Source organism: Telopea speciosissima, chromosome 9 (genome assembly GCF_018873765.1).
Source record: "Telopea speciosissima isolate NSW1024214 ecotype Mountain lineage chromosome 9, Tspe_v1, whole genome shotgun sequence".
In the NCBI taxonomy this organism is placed as follows: Eukaryota; Viridiplantae; Streptophyta; class Magnoliopsida; order Proteales; family Proteaceae; genus Telopea; species Telopea speciosissima.
Genome location: NC_057924.1, coordinates 27,475,087 through 27,488,967, shown reverse-complemented (window position 1 = coordinate 27,488,967; position 13,881 = coordinate 27,475,087). Strand labels below are relative to the sequence as shown.

The 13,881-nt window shown below is 38.9% G+C and overlaps 1 protein-coding gene across 1 annotated transcript in view; it reads right to left on the bottom strand.

The window, feature by feature from the left end:
• Window positions 1–280: 280 nt before the first annotated feature.
• Window positions 281–13,881, bottom strand: part of LOC122639268 (multiprotein-bridging factor 1a-like) — a 36,686-nt gene continuing 23,085 nt past the window's right edge. Inside the window, exons 3-4 of the mRNA XM_043832085.1 lie at window positions 748–830; window positions 281–612 (exon numbers count right to left, since the gene is read on the bottom strand). Coding sequence (XP_043688020.1) covers window positions 493–612; window positions 748–830 — 203 coding nt within the window. The 3' untranslated portion in view covers window positions 281–492. The remainder of the gene's footprint in view (window positions 613–747; window positions 831–13,881) is intronic.

The following is a 13,881-nucleotide window of genomic DNA, read 5'->3' as shown; positions in this document are numbered from 1 at the left end:
ATAGTTTCTTACACAGTAGGGTAAGAACTTTTCCCAAAGTTGGTAAATAAAAATGACCATTTCCAGTTGTAAGAATCTGTCTTGGAATGTCTTAAAAGTAACTAAATAATCTTTTTTTTTTAAATAAAATTAAATTAATGCTACTATCTACAAAATATGTAACTCTGCAGAGACAAAGAAGGGCATTTTAAGTTAGTTTTATTTATTTATAGCAGATTTTTACACTCGCTGGGGAGGATTTGAAAGCCAAACTCTATTGTCAAGTGCAGCTCATCCACTATAAGACAGACGAAACCCCTAGTGAACAAGTTGATCTCACTAGTTCCCAAGACTTGTCACAGAGCCACTTTAAGAGAGTTTCCTTACAGTGAACGCTACAAACGGCAGGTAGCAACAGACAGTTCAAGGATTACACACAACAGTTGGACTCTGACAATTTACTTCAGACTACCAGTTCAATTATCATATTTGATCAGTTTACATGCCAAATTTCTACTTCTTTCCTCGCAGTTTCACACCAAGAAACCTTTCCAGTTTGATAATAATTTGTTGATTTGGAATGGCTTTGCCACACTCGTATTCTTGGATCACTTGAGGCTTCTCATTGATCATCTGCAGATAATAATTCCAAGCCTTCAATTTCTGAATCAGAGAAGTACCTTGTCCCCCTCCACCCCCAACTCCAAAAAATATAAATTAACTAATTATGAAAAGCATGTGGGAACAAAATGAGAACTAGAAAGGTACCTGTGCAAGCTGAGCTTGAGTGAGCTTCTTGTCCATTCGAGCTTGCATGATGGCTTTCTTCAGTTCTGTGGGTACACGTTCATCTGATCACAAAACAGGAAACATATTATCAAACACTGTTGTCGGCATTAACGGCTGCAGACCATCTCACATTATATCAATATGCAAAATGGTTCAAACAAAAATGATAATAAATAAAAACTACATTTAAGATATACGTGGAATCTAAATTGCTGAAAGTACCAACCCCATTCATAGAAGATAAAGCATGTAAATCATTGATCAAAACATTTGATGCCAAGGCAATCCCCAGCTGTGAGGTTAATAATCCATATAAGTTCCTCAGTTCCATACTTTGTACCTAATACAGTTCAATGTCTGCTTATGCTAACGGAAAAATGCACATTTAGGACATTGGTGTCGATCAATGACACTTATGTATCACAAAGTTCTCGCTACTGCATGCCTGTGGCCTAATCAATAAGCTGATGTTGGATCTACATGGATAACCCCTATCTCAAAGTCCTATCCTTTCAAAACATGTAACATAGCAACCTTGGGTTCCAAAACCCTGATGTAAATTGCTTTGGCCCCACCAAAGTGAATAATCCAAATATAAAAGAACAATGGCAATTCAGTAAATTCTGATAAAAATTTAGTACCCCATTATTGGGAGGAACAAAGGATCTTGGGATAGAGGGGTAAATAAAATTAGGTGAAAATGACTTCTATGGAATTTTAATTTAGAATAGGGGTATAATAGATTCACTTTGTAAAATCAAGGGCTTTGGGTAATGAAGGACATTTTTGTCCTTCTAATTTTCAAAACTATTCATCACCTACCTTTAGTTAGAACAAAACCAGCGGTAAATCCAACAGGTTACAGGTGTCAAAGCCCAATCAACGTGCAATTTTAGGAATAAATTCTTAACCCCCAAACTTCTTGAAATCAATCGTACCAGAATAAGATAAAAGTGTCCTGAAACCAGACTGAGTCAAAGTGTCACAAAGAAGGATTCAATTCTCAACTCTGGGAGATCCTGATGGGTCCAAATTGAACAAACTAAATCAGCCGAAGGTAATGATTTATATTCCCACCCACCCACCCACCACCAGCACCCCACACACCCCCCATACACTAGGAATCCGAAAACAACTGAACTTCTATTGGCTTCTATTGTTATCTAACTCCTGCAATAGCTAACAGTATCCAACTGCAATAAAAAAAAAATCCAAATTACAAAAATAAAAGTTCAAAATATAGGCTTGGACCTTGCTCTTCTCAGCCTAAGTCAAGCTGGTCCAGCCATGCAACTGCATCAAATCATCAGTTCTTCCGAGTTAGGTCACAAACCCAAGATGCCCTTGTAGTGATCTCGAACTGCACCTCCATGAGTGAGGAGACTGGACTGGCTCATAGCTGACGGAGAAAATTGTTGCCATTGAGGCATATCCGTCAAGCATGCGGCAACATCAGAAACGTTCACCCTCCTTGTTTCACCTTGATAGTGTTCCATGCACCACTGTAGAGAATCCCAATCTAATCCTGCTATGGTCGTTCTAAGAAAATGTCATAATGCATCAAGGGAGTGACTAGGCAAGGCACCTGGTAGTAAAGCGGCCCAATCTATAAGTGAACTCGTACAACTAGATCAGCCTCTTCTCCAGCATTTAGCCAAAAACTCCGCACATAAACTTTCTTGAAAAGTTGTTTTCGAGGGAGGCTAAGGGTCTGTTTGGTAACTCTTTTTTTTTTTAATTATTTGTAGTTTTTTTGTTCATAAAAGAACAAAAACGTGTTGGGTAGCACCAATTCATTTTTGGGCTTTTAATATAATGAACCAGGCAAAAAGAAGACAAATTTTGCGAAAAACTTGAACAGATTTAAAAATGCTCAACTCTTTTAGAAACAGAAAATAAAAACCCTCGACACCTACCCATAACAGCCCTTTTTCCCTCATGTCTCTCATCTCTCCCATACCCATACATCCATTCTTCCCTCAAACTCTCCCATGTCCCATATCCCTCTCACTGAACTTGGCACTCCCCCACTCACACTGGCATCTGAAGTTATGTGAAAGATCCACTCTCAGCCTCTTTCACTCGCTCTACTAGTTCTTGCCCTCTCCCATCTCCCTCTCACCGATGTTTGCATTTTGCAGAGAGTATCATCGCTCGGTGGCGGACATTATGGGATTAGCAGAGATAAGTCAAACCAATACTTCCCCTATGTCGATCTCTCTCACCCTCCCCATTTCTACCTCTTGATCTACAGACTCACGGTTTCCAATCGTTGTTACGAGGTTTGTTCTTCGGATCATGTGATTTGGGGTTTTTTTGCATCTAATAGTTGTGATTTACGATTTGGGTTTTTTTCATCTTGTTGAAGAATATCGATCATGTAGGGAATCTCAATTAGAATATTCCATTGTCTAATCAAGATCCCCTATATTATCTCTTATATTATTTCTGATTGGTAGTTTGTAACTAGGATTAGGCTAGGTTTCTATTTTCCTTTTTTGTCTATGATTGTGGATCCTAACATGATTAGGAATCCTCCTCTCGTAATCTAAAGACATAAATAAAGGCTGTGAGAGGGGACTGAATAGTTCGACTATTTTTCTTGCTGGCTCACGCTCAGGCTGCCCCAGCTCCCAACTCATCTGGAGAATGAATTGGGCCCCTGCGTTGAGGATCTACTACTTGATTCAAGATCTGGGTGAGTTCTGGTATTCTAAGGTTCTGTTCTGTTACATGGTATCAGAGCACTACCATTAGGTTGTTTGTGATCTGCGATTCTGGTTTGAGAGTCTACTACAGCTTATTTTTTATTCGAAGGGTGAAGCACCCTATGCTGTATATCGCTGAGAATTAAACCCTAGATGAAATTTTCAATTGAAAACTATGGTTTTACTACTACTGCTTACCTGAAGTGAAAGATCGAGTGGAGATTCTCATATTGAAGTTGTTATTCATGCTTGAAGACTACTTCTACAGCAGATTCGATCTACCATGTTCTTCAAAGTAATTTTCTTCTACTTCTTGCGGTACCCCAGTGAGGGATTATTATCTGGTTAATCTCTCTAATTGATCCAATAAATTACTGTGACTACATGAGATCTGGTTTCCTTCTTCAGGTACAGCACTCGACTCATCATTCTACTGTTTTTTTTTTTTTTTTTTTTTTTTTGAGATTTGGGTTTCCAAACCCTACCTCTCATAAATTACCCTTATGGCAGATCCCAAACCACCAACGGACAATGTCCAAGTTCAGATCACTACTATCAAACTCTCCGGAGTTTCAAACTCTCTTATAGGCCCAGGATGTGCAAGCATACATTCATGCCGAAGGAAAATAAAATACATTACGGATGATCCTCCTATTGCTGATCCAAACGATCTTGATACAATCACAGCTCATGATGAGTGGATGTATGAGAACTCTATTATTAAAATATTGTTATGGAACAGTATTAAACCTGTTATTGCATCCAATGTGATGCGTCACACTCCTGCTAAGGATGTCTGGAATGATTTGTGTAAAAGCTTCTCTCAAGAAAAGAATATCTCCCATATGTATGATCTGTATGAGAAGTTTTTCACTTTCCAACAGGGAGATAAATCTTTGAATGAATACTTTGCCAGTTATAAAGGAATGATTGAAGAACTCTAGCTACATCAGCCACTCCACCAATTTGGATCAGTTAAAACGACGACGAGATGAATTTCATGTTGCTAAATTTTTGGCTGGGTTGCATCCTGACTATCAGTCTATGAAAAGTCAACTACTCACAGCAAAGAAGGTTCCTTCTCTCAATGAAGTTTTCTCTCGCATCAATCGTTTGGTTGATCCATCTAAATCTGATAGTACCTCCAAAGAGAGCTCAGCTTTTGTTGCTAGTCGTGGTCGCGGACGTTGTCGTGGACAATCCAAGGGCCGTAGCCAAGGCATTGGTGGAAGAGGTACAGGTTATCAGTCTTTTGACAAGTCTTTCTGCCAATGCACTTATTGTGGGAAACCAAACATATTGTGGATACCTGCTAGGCTAAACATGGAAAGCCTGAATGGCCGAATGAACTCGCTAATACAGCCACAACTGACCCTTCTACTGAGAAACTTACCAGTGATATGACTCCAAGGTTCTAAAACTCGGGTTTCGACCAGCAAGAAACCGAGATATGGTCGAAGCTTGTGATTTTTTCCCAGCCAATTCAAGTTGGTGGTTTCGAGGCCCAATAATACTTTTTTTTTTATCTGTTTTTTTGTAATGAGCCTATTTTTGACATTCTAAACATAATGCATGAACTATTTTCACAAAAACAAAAAACACTCTAAATGGTACTTTTGGTTTTTGACCCAAGTTTGATAGTGTATTGTTCTTGGATGTTGGCTAGAAACCAGGACAGACACCCAAGTAAATGGTTTTATATTTCTTATATCATTTACTTAAGATATTATTCATAAATAAGCAAATACCCCCTATTTGAGTCCAATAAAAATAGTTAAAAACCAAATTCTAGAAGGATAAAAAGTCAACCCTCCAGTTCAAGAACAAAAACTGGATTTTCGACGGTAGGTGCAATTTTAAACTTTCTAATGCTGGGGTTTCTCTCAAATCTAAAATTTTACTATGGTAAAACATTGCTAAAAACCAAAAGTGCGATAAATATTAATTTATTTTGATGTCTAAAAAAATATTTTCATTCAGACCGATTTTGACAACATTCACACATACCAAATTAGGATCACTGGAACATAAGTCCATCAATATAAATCAGATTTAAGCAATCTTGGATTTATTGGAAAGCTTTGTTAAATTCTTGAACTAGGAGGGGGGGGTCGACTTTTTATCCTTCTAGAATTTGATTTTTTTAAACTATTTTTAATTGGATTCAAATAGAGGGGGCATTTGCTTATTTATGAATAATATCTTAAGTAAATGAAATACCAAATATAAAACCATTTACTTAATTGATATTAGGCATACATAAGTGTATGTCCTGGTTTCCAACCAAGTTTCCTCAAGTTTCGATGGGGATAAGTGACACTTATACAGGTATTCAGGTCGAAACTAACGAAATATGGTCGAAAAATGTCTTGTGAAACCGAGATATCTCGGTGGTTTTGACCAAGATCTCTTTCCATGATGACTCAGAGTTCTACTTCAGATATCTCATCTACTATGTCTCGTGATGAATACAACCAGCTAATCAAACGCCTTTAACAACTTGAAGCTAATTCTGCCTCCACCTCTACCGCCACCTTAGCAATAAGTAACTCTGTTTTTTACCCTTCTTTTAACTCCTGGCTAATTGATTCTAGAGCTTTGTGTCAAATGACTGATAAGTCAAACCTGTTTTCTTCCATGAATCAAATTCAAACTTCTTCCTAATGTTATCTTCACTGATGAATCACATTCAAACTGGTCATGGAGCTGTTTCTCCTACATCTTCCATGACCTTCTCCCATGTTCTTCATGTTCCTAAATTACCTCTAAGACTTTTATCTGTTAGTCAACTTACCAAATCTCTTAATTTTGCAACATTCTACCCTTCTTATTGTGTTTTTCAGGACCTTTAGAGAAGGAGGACATTTGGTGGAGGGCTTGAATGCGATGGTCTTTATTACCTAATGGCACATGACCTACTACAGCTACTTCTACTACAATACCCTCTCCAATGCAATGGCATTTATCTCTTGGTAACCTGTCTCTACCTAAACTTCAATTACTGGTTCCTAGTTGCAGGCCTACATCTCGTCTTGGGTGTGAAGCTTGTGAACTAGGCAAACACTTCCGTGCATCCTTTCCTGCACGTACGACACCTAGAAGTTGATGCAGGATATTTGGGGCTGCTCCTACTAGCCCTAGCCCAGGCCCAATTGGATACTCCAAGAGATACCATCTCAGGCCCAAGCCCAAGCCCTACCAGCCCTGCGTTTACTTTATTTTTGTTTTATCTTTTATTTTTAGAGTTATTTGGCAGTTATTGCTATAGAAATAGTTATTAGGGGGCAGTTATTGCTATAGAAGTAGTTGTTAGGGAGTTTTTTTCTTCTTCTTTTTTTTATTTTTGAGTTTTAGAGGAATGGGAACAGAATTGAATAACCAAAGAATGAATTGAGTTTCTGACTGTGTGCGTGTGCACCCTCCTTCCCCCCCCCCTTCTTCTCTTGTCTCCCTGCAACTCTGATCCCCCCCTCTTCTTCTTCTTCTTCTCTTTTCGCTCCTGCATTTCTGATTTTCCCTCTTCTTCTTCTTCTTCTCACGGTTTCTCCTCTTTACCCCCTGCAATTTTGATTTCCTCCTGGATTCTCTTTCTTCCTTTCCCCTCCCCCCCATTATCTGGTATCAAAGCCCAAACCTAAGTGAATCTCTCTTTCTCAGATTCTTCTCCCTTTCAGCATTTCTTCCCCTCTTATCTTTCTTCTCTTATCTAAGTTCTCTTATCTTGTTCCCTTCCCTGTTTTGGAAACCCCAAGCCAGAACTCCAAAATACTCACATACACTACCTTATCTTCTTTACCATAACATCCATTGACCCCCTTTAACCACACGATTGCAACCACCAATCATTCCATATTATTCCACCCTATCCCAAGTTGGAATGAAGAACAACACTGGAGATGCTGCAACAGTAATGACGTATGACTTCGACATTCCACTCAACAATATCGAGAGGACGTGCTGTTTCAAGATTTCATCTCCTCTTCTAGTGAATTACCCGAGCTTTTGAACGGCATGGATGTGCATCACATGGACTGGTTTCTTGGGTTTATCCAAACTCGAGGTCGAGTTTTTTTAAAGCAAGGGAGAGTTGATGTAGGATATTTGGGGGCTGCTCCTACTAGCCCTAGCCCAGGCCCAATTGGATACTCCAAGAGATACCATCTCAGGCCCAAGCCCAAGCCCAAGCCCTACCATCCCTGCATTTAGTTTATTTTTGTTTATCTTTTATTTTTAGAGTTATTTGGTAGCTATTGCTGTAGAAATAGTTATTAGGGGGCAGTTATTGCTATAGAAGTAGTTGTTAGGGAGTTATTTTCTTCTTTGTTTGATTTTGAGTTTTTAAAAGAATGTATTTTGAGAGGAATGAGAACAGAATTGAATAACCAAGGAATGAATTGAGTTTCTGGCTGTGCGTGTGCACCCTCCTTCCTCCCCTCCTCCTCTTGTCTCCCTGCAACTCTGATCCCCCCTCTTCTTCTTCTTCTCTTTTCACCCCTACAATTCTGATTTTCCCTCTTCTTCTCACGGTCTCTCCTCTTTTCCCCCTGCAATTCTGATTTCCTCCTGGATTCTCTTTCTTCCTTTCCCCTCCCCCCATTAGAAGTTCTTCATTGTTCTCTTTAGTGCATTCTGATATTTGGGATCCGTGTCGCATCCGTAATAGATTAATTAGGATTTTTTTTATTTTGTTAGTTTTGTGGACGATTATTCTCGTTCCACTTGGGTTTACCTGTTGAACTCAATTACTTACTGTATTCAAAAAAATTTATGAGGAAATAAAAACTCAGTTTGATACGTCAATTAAAATTTTTTGTTCTGCTAATGCTCTTAAATACACTCAATCTGAGATTTCTGATTTTTGTCGTACTCATGGTATTATTCACCAAACTAGTTGTTTGTACACTCCATAGCAAAATGGGGTGGCCGAACGCAAAAATAGGCCCTTACTAGAGGTGGCCTGGACTATAATGTTCCACATGAATGTTACCAAACGTTTTTGGTGTAATGCTGTCCTCACTGCTTGTTACCTTATTAATCGCATGTCGTCTTCCGTTTTAAATAATAAAGTCCCTTTTTCTTTTCTTTATCGAGCTAGTTCCTCGTTTGCTTCCCCACCACTTGTTATTGGCTGCGTATGTTTTGTTCACATGCTTCACCCTGTGGTTGATAAGTATCTCCTAGATCTATTAAATGTATTTTTCTTGGTTACCCTAGGGCCCAGAAAGGGTACAAAGGTTTCTAATAAGCAGTTTATTAGTACTTATGTCACATTTTATTAAAAATACTCCTTATTTTTCCTCTCCTATGCCATCTACTACGACCAATGAAGACCTTCTAGGTCCGCCTCTACTTGTGTCTATACCCATCACCTCACCTCAACCGCTTCATGTTTATCATCATCGCTTAAATCGCCCACTTGTCTTACCATCCACAACCACTACTGAGCCTGCCCCCACTGTCATGGCTCCAGTACCTTCTGCTCCCAGTGCTCAAGAGCTGCCATCCACTACCGTAGACGTTGATCCTCCTGCCTCTCAATCCGATTCTGATGCTGAGGTCTCCATCGACTTACTAGTCGCTGTCCGTAAAGGTAACTTGCTCAAGTACTCAAAAGTCCCATCAATCTTTAACTGTTTATCCCATTGAAAAGTATGTCTCAATTTCATGGAAGAACTCACGAGATCTCAATGCATTTCTCGCTTTTTGAATGTGTCGAGACAAGATGCTAGACGAGTTCAAAAAATACACCATCTCGGGCGAAATCTCGGTCAAGTCAAGATCTTGATCCGACCCAAATTTCGACCCCTTTTTTCCTTTAAAGACTTCTAGAACTCGACAGCTCTCGCGAGTTCTTTGTCGAGTTCCAGATTTTGATCCTTTTTTCCCCTGTGCGCTGTTGTTGCCTCATTTTGCACTTGGATTTCAACGTACAACCTGCCGAAGACTACATTCAGCTACAAAATTGAAGGATTTGCATCATATTTGTGATTCTGCAACACTACAACAGCATTATCACATGGGAAGAATGTGGACCGAATCGTTCTGAATGAATAATTCGGTCACATTTTATAGGATGATAGATATAATATGTTAAACAAATTGATGTATTGTATACTTTAACATTTGTAATGTTTATTTAAGTTGTTTTATATTAATTGTATAATTTGATTGCTTTTAATTACTAAATTATGTGTTGAATAGGGCCTATTAGTACGTCGTCGCCTACCAACCTAGGGTCCAAAGTGAAACTCCTATTTGGACTTTGTTTTTGCAAAATCTGATAGTGCCATTGTGTTTAAATGGGCTAAAATAGGCTGAATACCAAGTTTCAGCCCCAAAATAGGTCTAAAACCCATTGAAACCAACCATCAAGTTGGAAAAACAATTTACCCCAACTTGCTATTTTGGCTGGTTGAAACCTGTACTTGAGACGAGTTCTTCTTCTATGCTCAATTTCTCATCTTCGATCCCACTATCACCCACTTGCTTCTGCTTTGTCTACTAATTTTGTTCCTAAGTCCAACCATGAGGCGTTTCCTCACCCAAGCTGGAAGGCAGCAATGGACACAGAAATGGATGATTTATTATCTCAAAATAATGGACACTGGTTTCTTTACGTATTGGGAAGGATCTTGTAAAGCGTTGATGGGTTTATACTATCAAATACAATCCTGATGGTTCTGTTGAGCTGCTTAAGGCCAGATTGGTTGATAAAGGCTATACTCAGACTAATAGTGTTGATTATTTTGAAACCTTCTCACACCTTTTCGCATGCTGCCTGCTTGATTTCTGTTCGGGTTCTCATTTCTTTGGCTGTCAACTTAGATTGTCCATTATATTAGATGGACAAAAAAATTGCCTTTTTGTATGGTGATCTTCAGGAGAAGGTTTATATGGAGCAACCTCTGGGGTATGTTGCTCAAGGGGAGGATTCTACCAAAGTATGCAAGCTTCGTAAGGCAATCTATGGGTTGAAACAATCTCCAAGAGCATTGTTTGATAAGTTCAGCTCCATTGTCATACAGTTTAGGTTCTCACAGTGTTACTCTAATCACTTCATCTTTATTTGTTGAGTGTTTTCAAGTATTTCCTTAGTATTGAGGTTTTGCGAAGCAAGACAAGTATTAGCTTATCACAAAGGAAATATGTCCTTGATATCCTATCTGAAACTGGAATGCTTGCTTCCAGACTTGCAGATACTCCCATGGATCCCCATCAAAAACTTGGATCCAATGAGAGTGAGGACTTTACAGCATGGTTCAAAATCTCGCGATATTTCGCCGAAATATCGCTTAATTTCGTATATCTCGAGCTTACGAGATGCGAAATCAGGTCGAAATGAAAAATACCATATTTCGTCGATATCTCGTGAGATATCGTGAGATATCGACGATATCTCGTGAGATATCGACAATATCTCGATATCTCGTGAGATATCGACGAAATATGGTATTTTGGCTTAAAGTGTCACGTGAAGGGGGCTTTAATACAATATTTCGCAAATTTCGGTCCATATTTCACCGAGCTGCATTTGCTAAGGAATTTCAGTCTTTTGCCTATTCTTCCACTCTTCCAAGCTCTCATCCAACACTCTAGCCATTGTTCAAGCACATTGTTGTCGGATTTTCACGTAAACTCATCGGAGGGTCATCTAAGCTCATCATCCAAGCTTTTTTCCACTATTTAAGGTAAATTCTATTCCTCTAAAACTATTTTTTGAAAAGACTATGTACAAATTTTGTTGGATGGTGATGATATTAATATATGTTAGACACGGAGGCCGATCTATAGCCTCACGTAGGTCGAAATTTTTTTCCATATGTATTTTTTTTTTTTTCTGGTTTTAAAAATTCATTTTCCTACAATTAAAATAGGAAATAATTAGGGGTAATATGACTTAGATGGTAATGAATTAAATATATGTTAGACACCAATGGCCGATCTACGGCTTCACGGTGTCGGATTTATTTTTCTGCTCTTAAATAATTATTTTAATTTTCGCACATACCACTCCATTGGCATCGGATTATGGTGCATCACAACCTTACGATGGATATAGATATGGATCATCATCATATGGGCGGTTTAGTGGGGTAGGGGACTATGACTACGTCCCATCCCAGGGGACATCTTGGATCATCTTTTGTAAATAACATCTTTGCATACCCTAGCGGACCTAACTACCAACCTCACCACCATACATGCGCCAATGCCATCGCCTCTTGCGCGGCGCCAACATCATATCACGAGGGATCATCTTCTTCACGATTTGGATCGATTGGTAACCCTAGTTTATATCCTAGGATAGGTTACCTACGATATGTTGATGATTCCATTTACGTGACACTTGTGGATGACTACACTCGTTTCTTCTCCGATTCTATACCGTGGTCCACATATGTCCTTCAAACAGAGAGCAATGGACGTCGACTCAGCGAGGCATGAGTGGGATTGATCCAGGGAGGCACAAGAACTACTATTAGCGCTTTAGCACTTGTAATTTGTAACTTAAGTTGTGATTTCATTGATCTATGAACTTGTGAGTTGTGACTTGCGAGTTGCGAGTCTTGTGACTTACTAACTTTGACACTTAGTGTATTGCCTTTAAGGCTTTAAGCGAGTTATTGAATATTATGGAGTTTATGAGAATCATGGCACTCATCAATGTGTATTGGCTTTAACTTGATATGTGATGAAGTTAAATACTATTATTAAATATTAACTGCCTAATCTATGTGTATTTAACTATTTATACATTAGGGTCGGCGACAGTATGTCAATCAAGGTGCAAGCCCAAAACACCAATTTGAATTCACATTTTTACAATTTTATGGTTTAAATGTGTTTATTAAGCTTAAATAAGGCTGTCCATGAAGTTTCGAGGCCTAGATATGGCCAAAAACCCCGAGATGGACCCCCGAAATATTGCAGAAAAAATGCAATATTTCGGCCATATTTCGCGATATCTCGGATATCTCGGTAGGCCCGAGATACCGATATATCGCGAGATATAGTACTATGCTTTACAGATGTACATTGGTATAGGAGATTAATTGGAAAACTCATTTATCTTATTGTTACTCGACCAAATATATCCTTTGTTGTTGGAGTTATTAGACAGATTATGCAAATACCAAAGAAGTTTCACTGGAATGTTGCTTCTTGTGTGCTACGCTACCTAAAAGGTGCTCCTAGCAAGGGTCTCATTTAAAAGGTCGTACCCAGTGCGCAAGGCTCCCGCCTTTAGCAAGGTCTGGGGAAGGTCAAATGTACGCAACTTTACCCCTGTTTCCAGAGAGGTTGTTTCCAGGACTTGAACCCGTGACCAAGCGTTCAACAAGTGAGCACTTGACCAACGCGCCAAGCACGACCTTCCAAAGGTCTCATTTATCAACCTCATTGAAATGTTAACCTGGTTCTAACAATCGTGTGTTTTATGAGCTGACAAAGCATATTGAAGTTGATTGTCACTTTATTTGGGATGCTATTCTGAAGAAGTTGATTTCTACACCGTTAGTTTCCAGTGCCAATCAACTAAGTGATATGTTTAGCAAACCGTTGTTTGGCCCTGCTTTTCATCAGAATTGTTCCAAGCTGGGTCTAGGTGATTTGTACGCTTCAGCTTGAGGGGGAGTGTTAAAGTATATCGACCATGTAGGGAATCTTGATTAGAATATTCCATAGTCTAATCAAGATCCCCTATATTGTCTCTTATATTATTTCTTATTGGTGGTTTGTACCTAGGATTAGGCTAGGTTTCTATTTTCCTCGTTTGTCTATGATTGTGGATCCTAACATGATTAGGAGTTCTTCTCTTGTAATCTAAATATATAAATAAAGGCTGTGAGGAGGGACTGAATAGTTTGACAATTGTCTCTAATCAGTCCTAGCTCCTCTTCCCCAGCTCCTCTTCATCTTCTCTGTTCTGGTATTCAGTATTCTAGGTTCTGTTCTGTTACACATCTCTTCTGAAATGGCGAATAAGTACATACTTGGTCTTTTGGGGGGGGGGGGGGAATTTCATGTCAACATCTGTGGATCTTAGTCTGCATGTAAGTCTATATGGTCTCCTGGTTTGGTTGTCAAAAGCCATTGAGTGATCTTGCTTCACCAGTATAGGTGCCACACATTCTCACATTCAGAATCCGAAGTTTTACATTAGTTAGAAACTTATTTTCAATGTTAGGAAATGAGAAACAGAGACAGAATGACGTAACAGTCCGAATGGTGTATGAACAAGTCGACAAACAAATAGATAACGAAACAGCCATTGTTGTTCTTTGAACAATACCAATTATGAAGTGAGAGAAGGGGGCTTATTTGCTGTTTTATTTTTTACTAATACTGAGATAAAGAAAGAAGCTGTTTTTCTCTAATCTGGTATCGTTAAAAAGCCGTTGGTAGT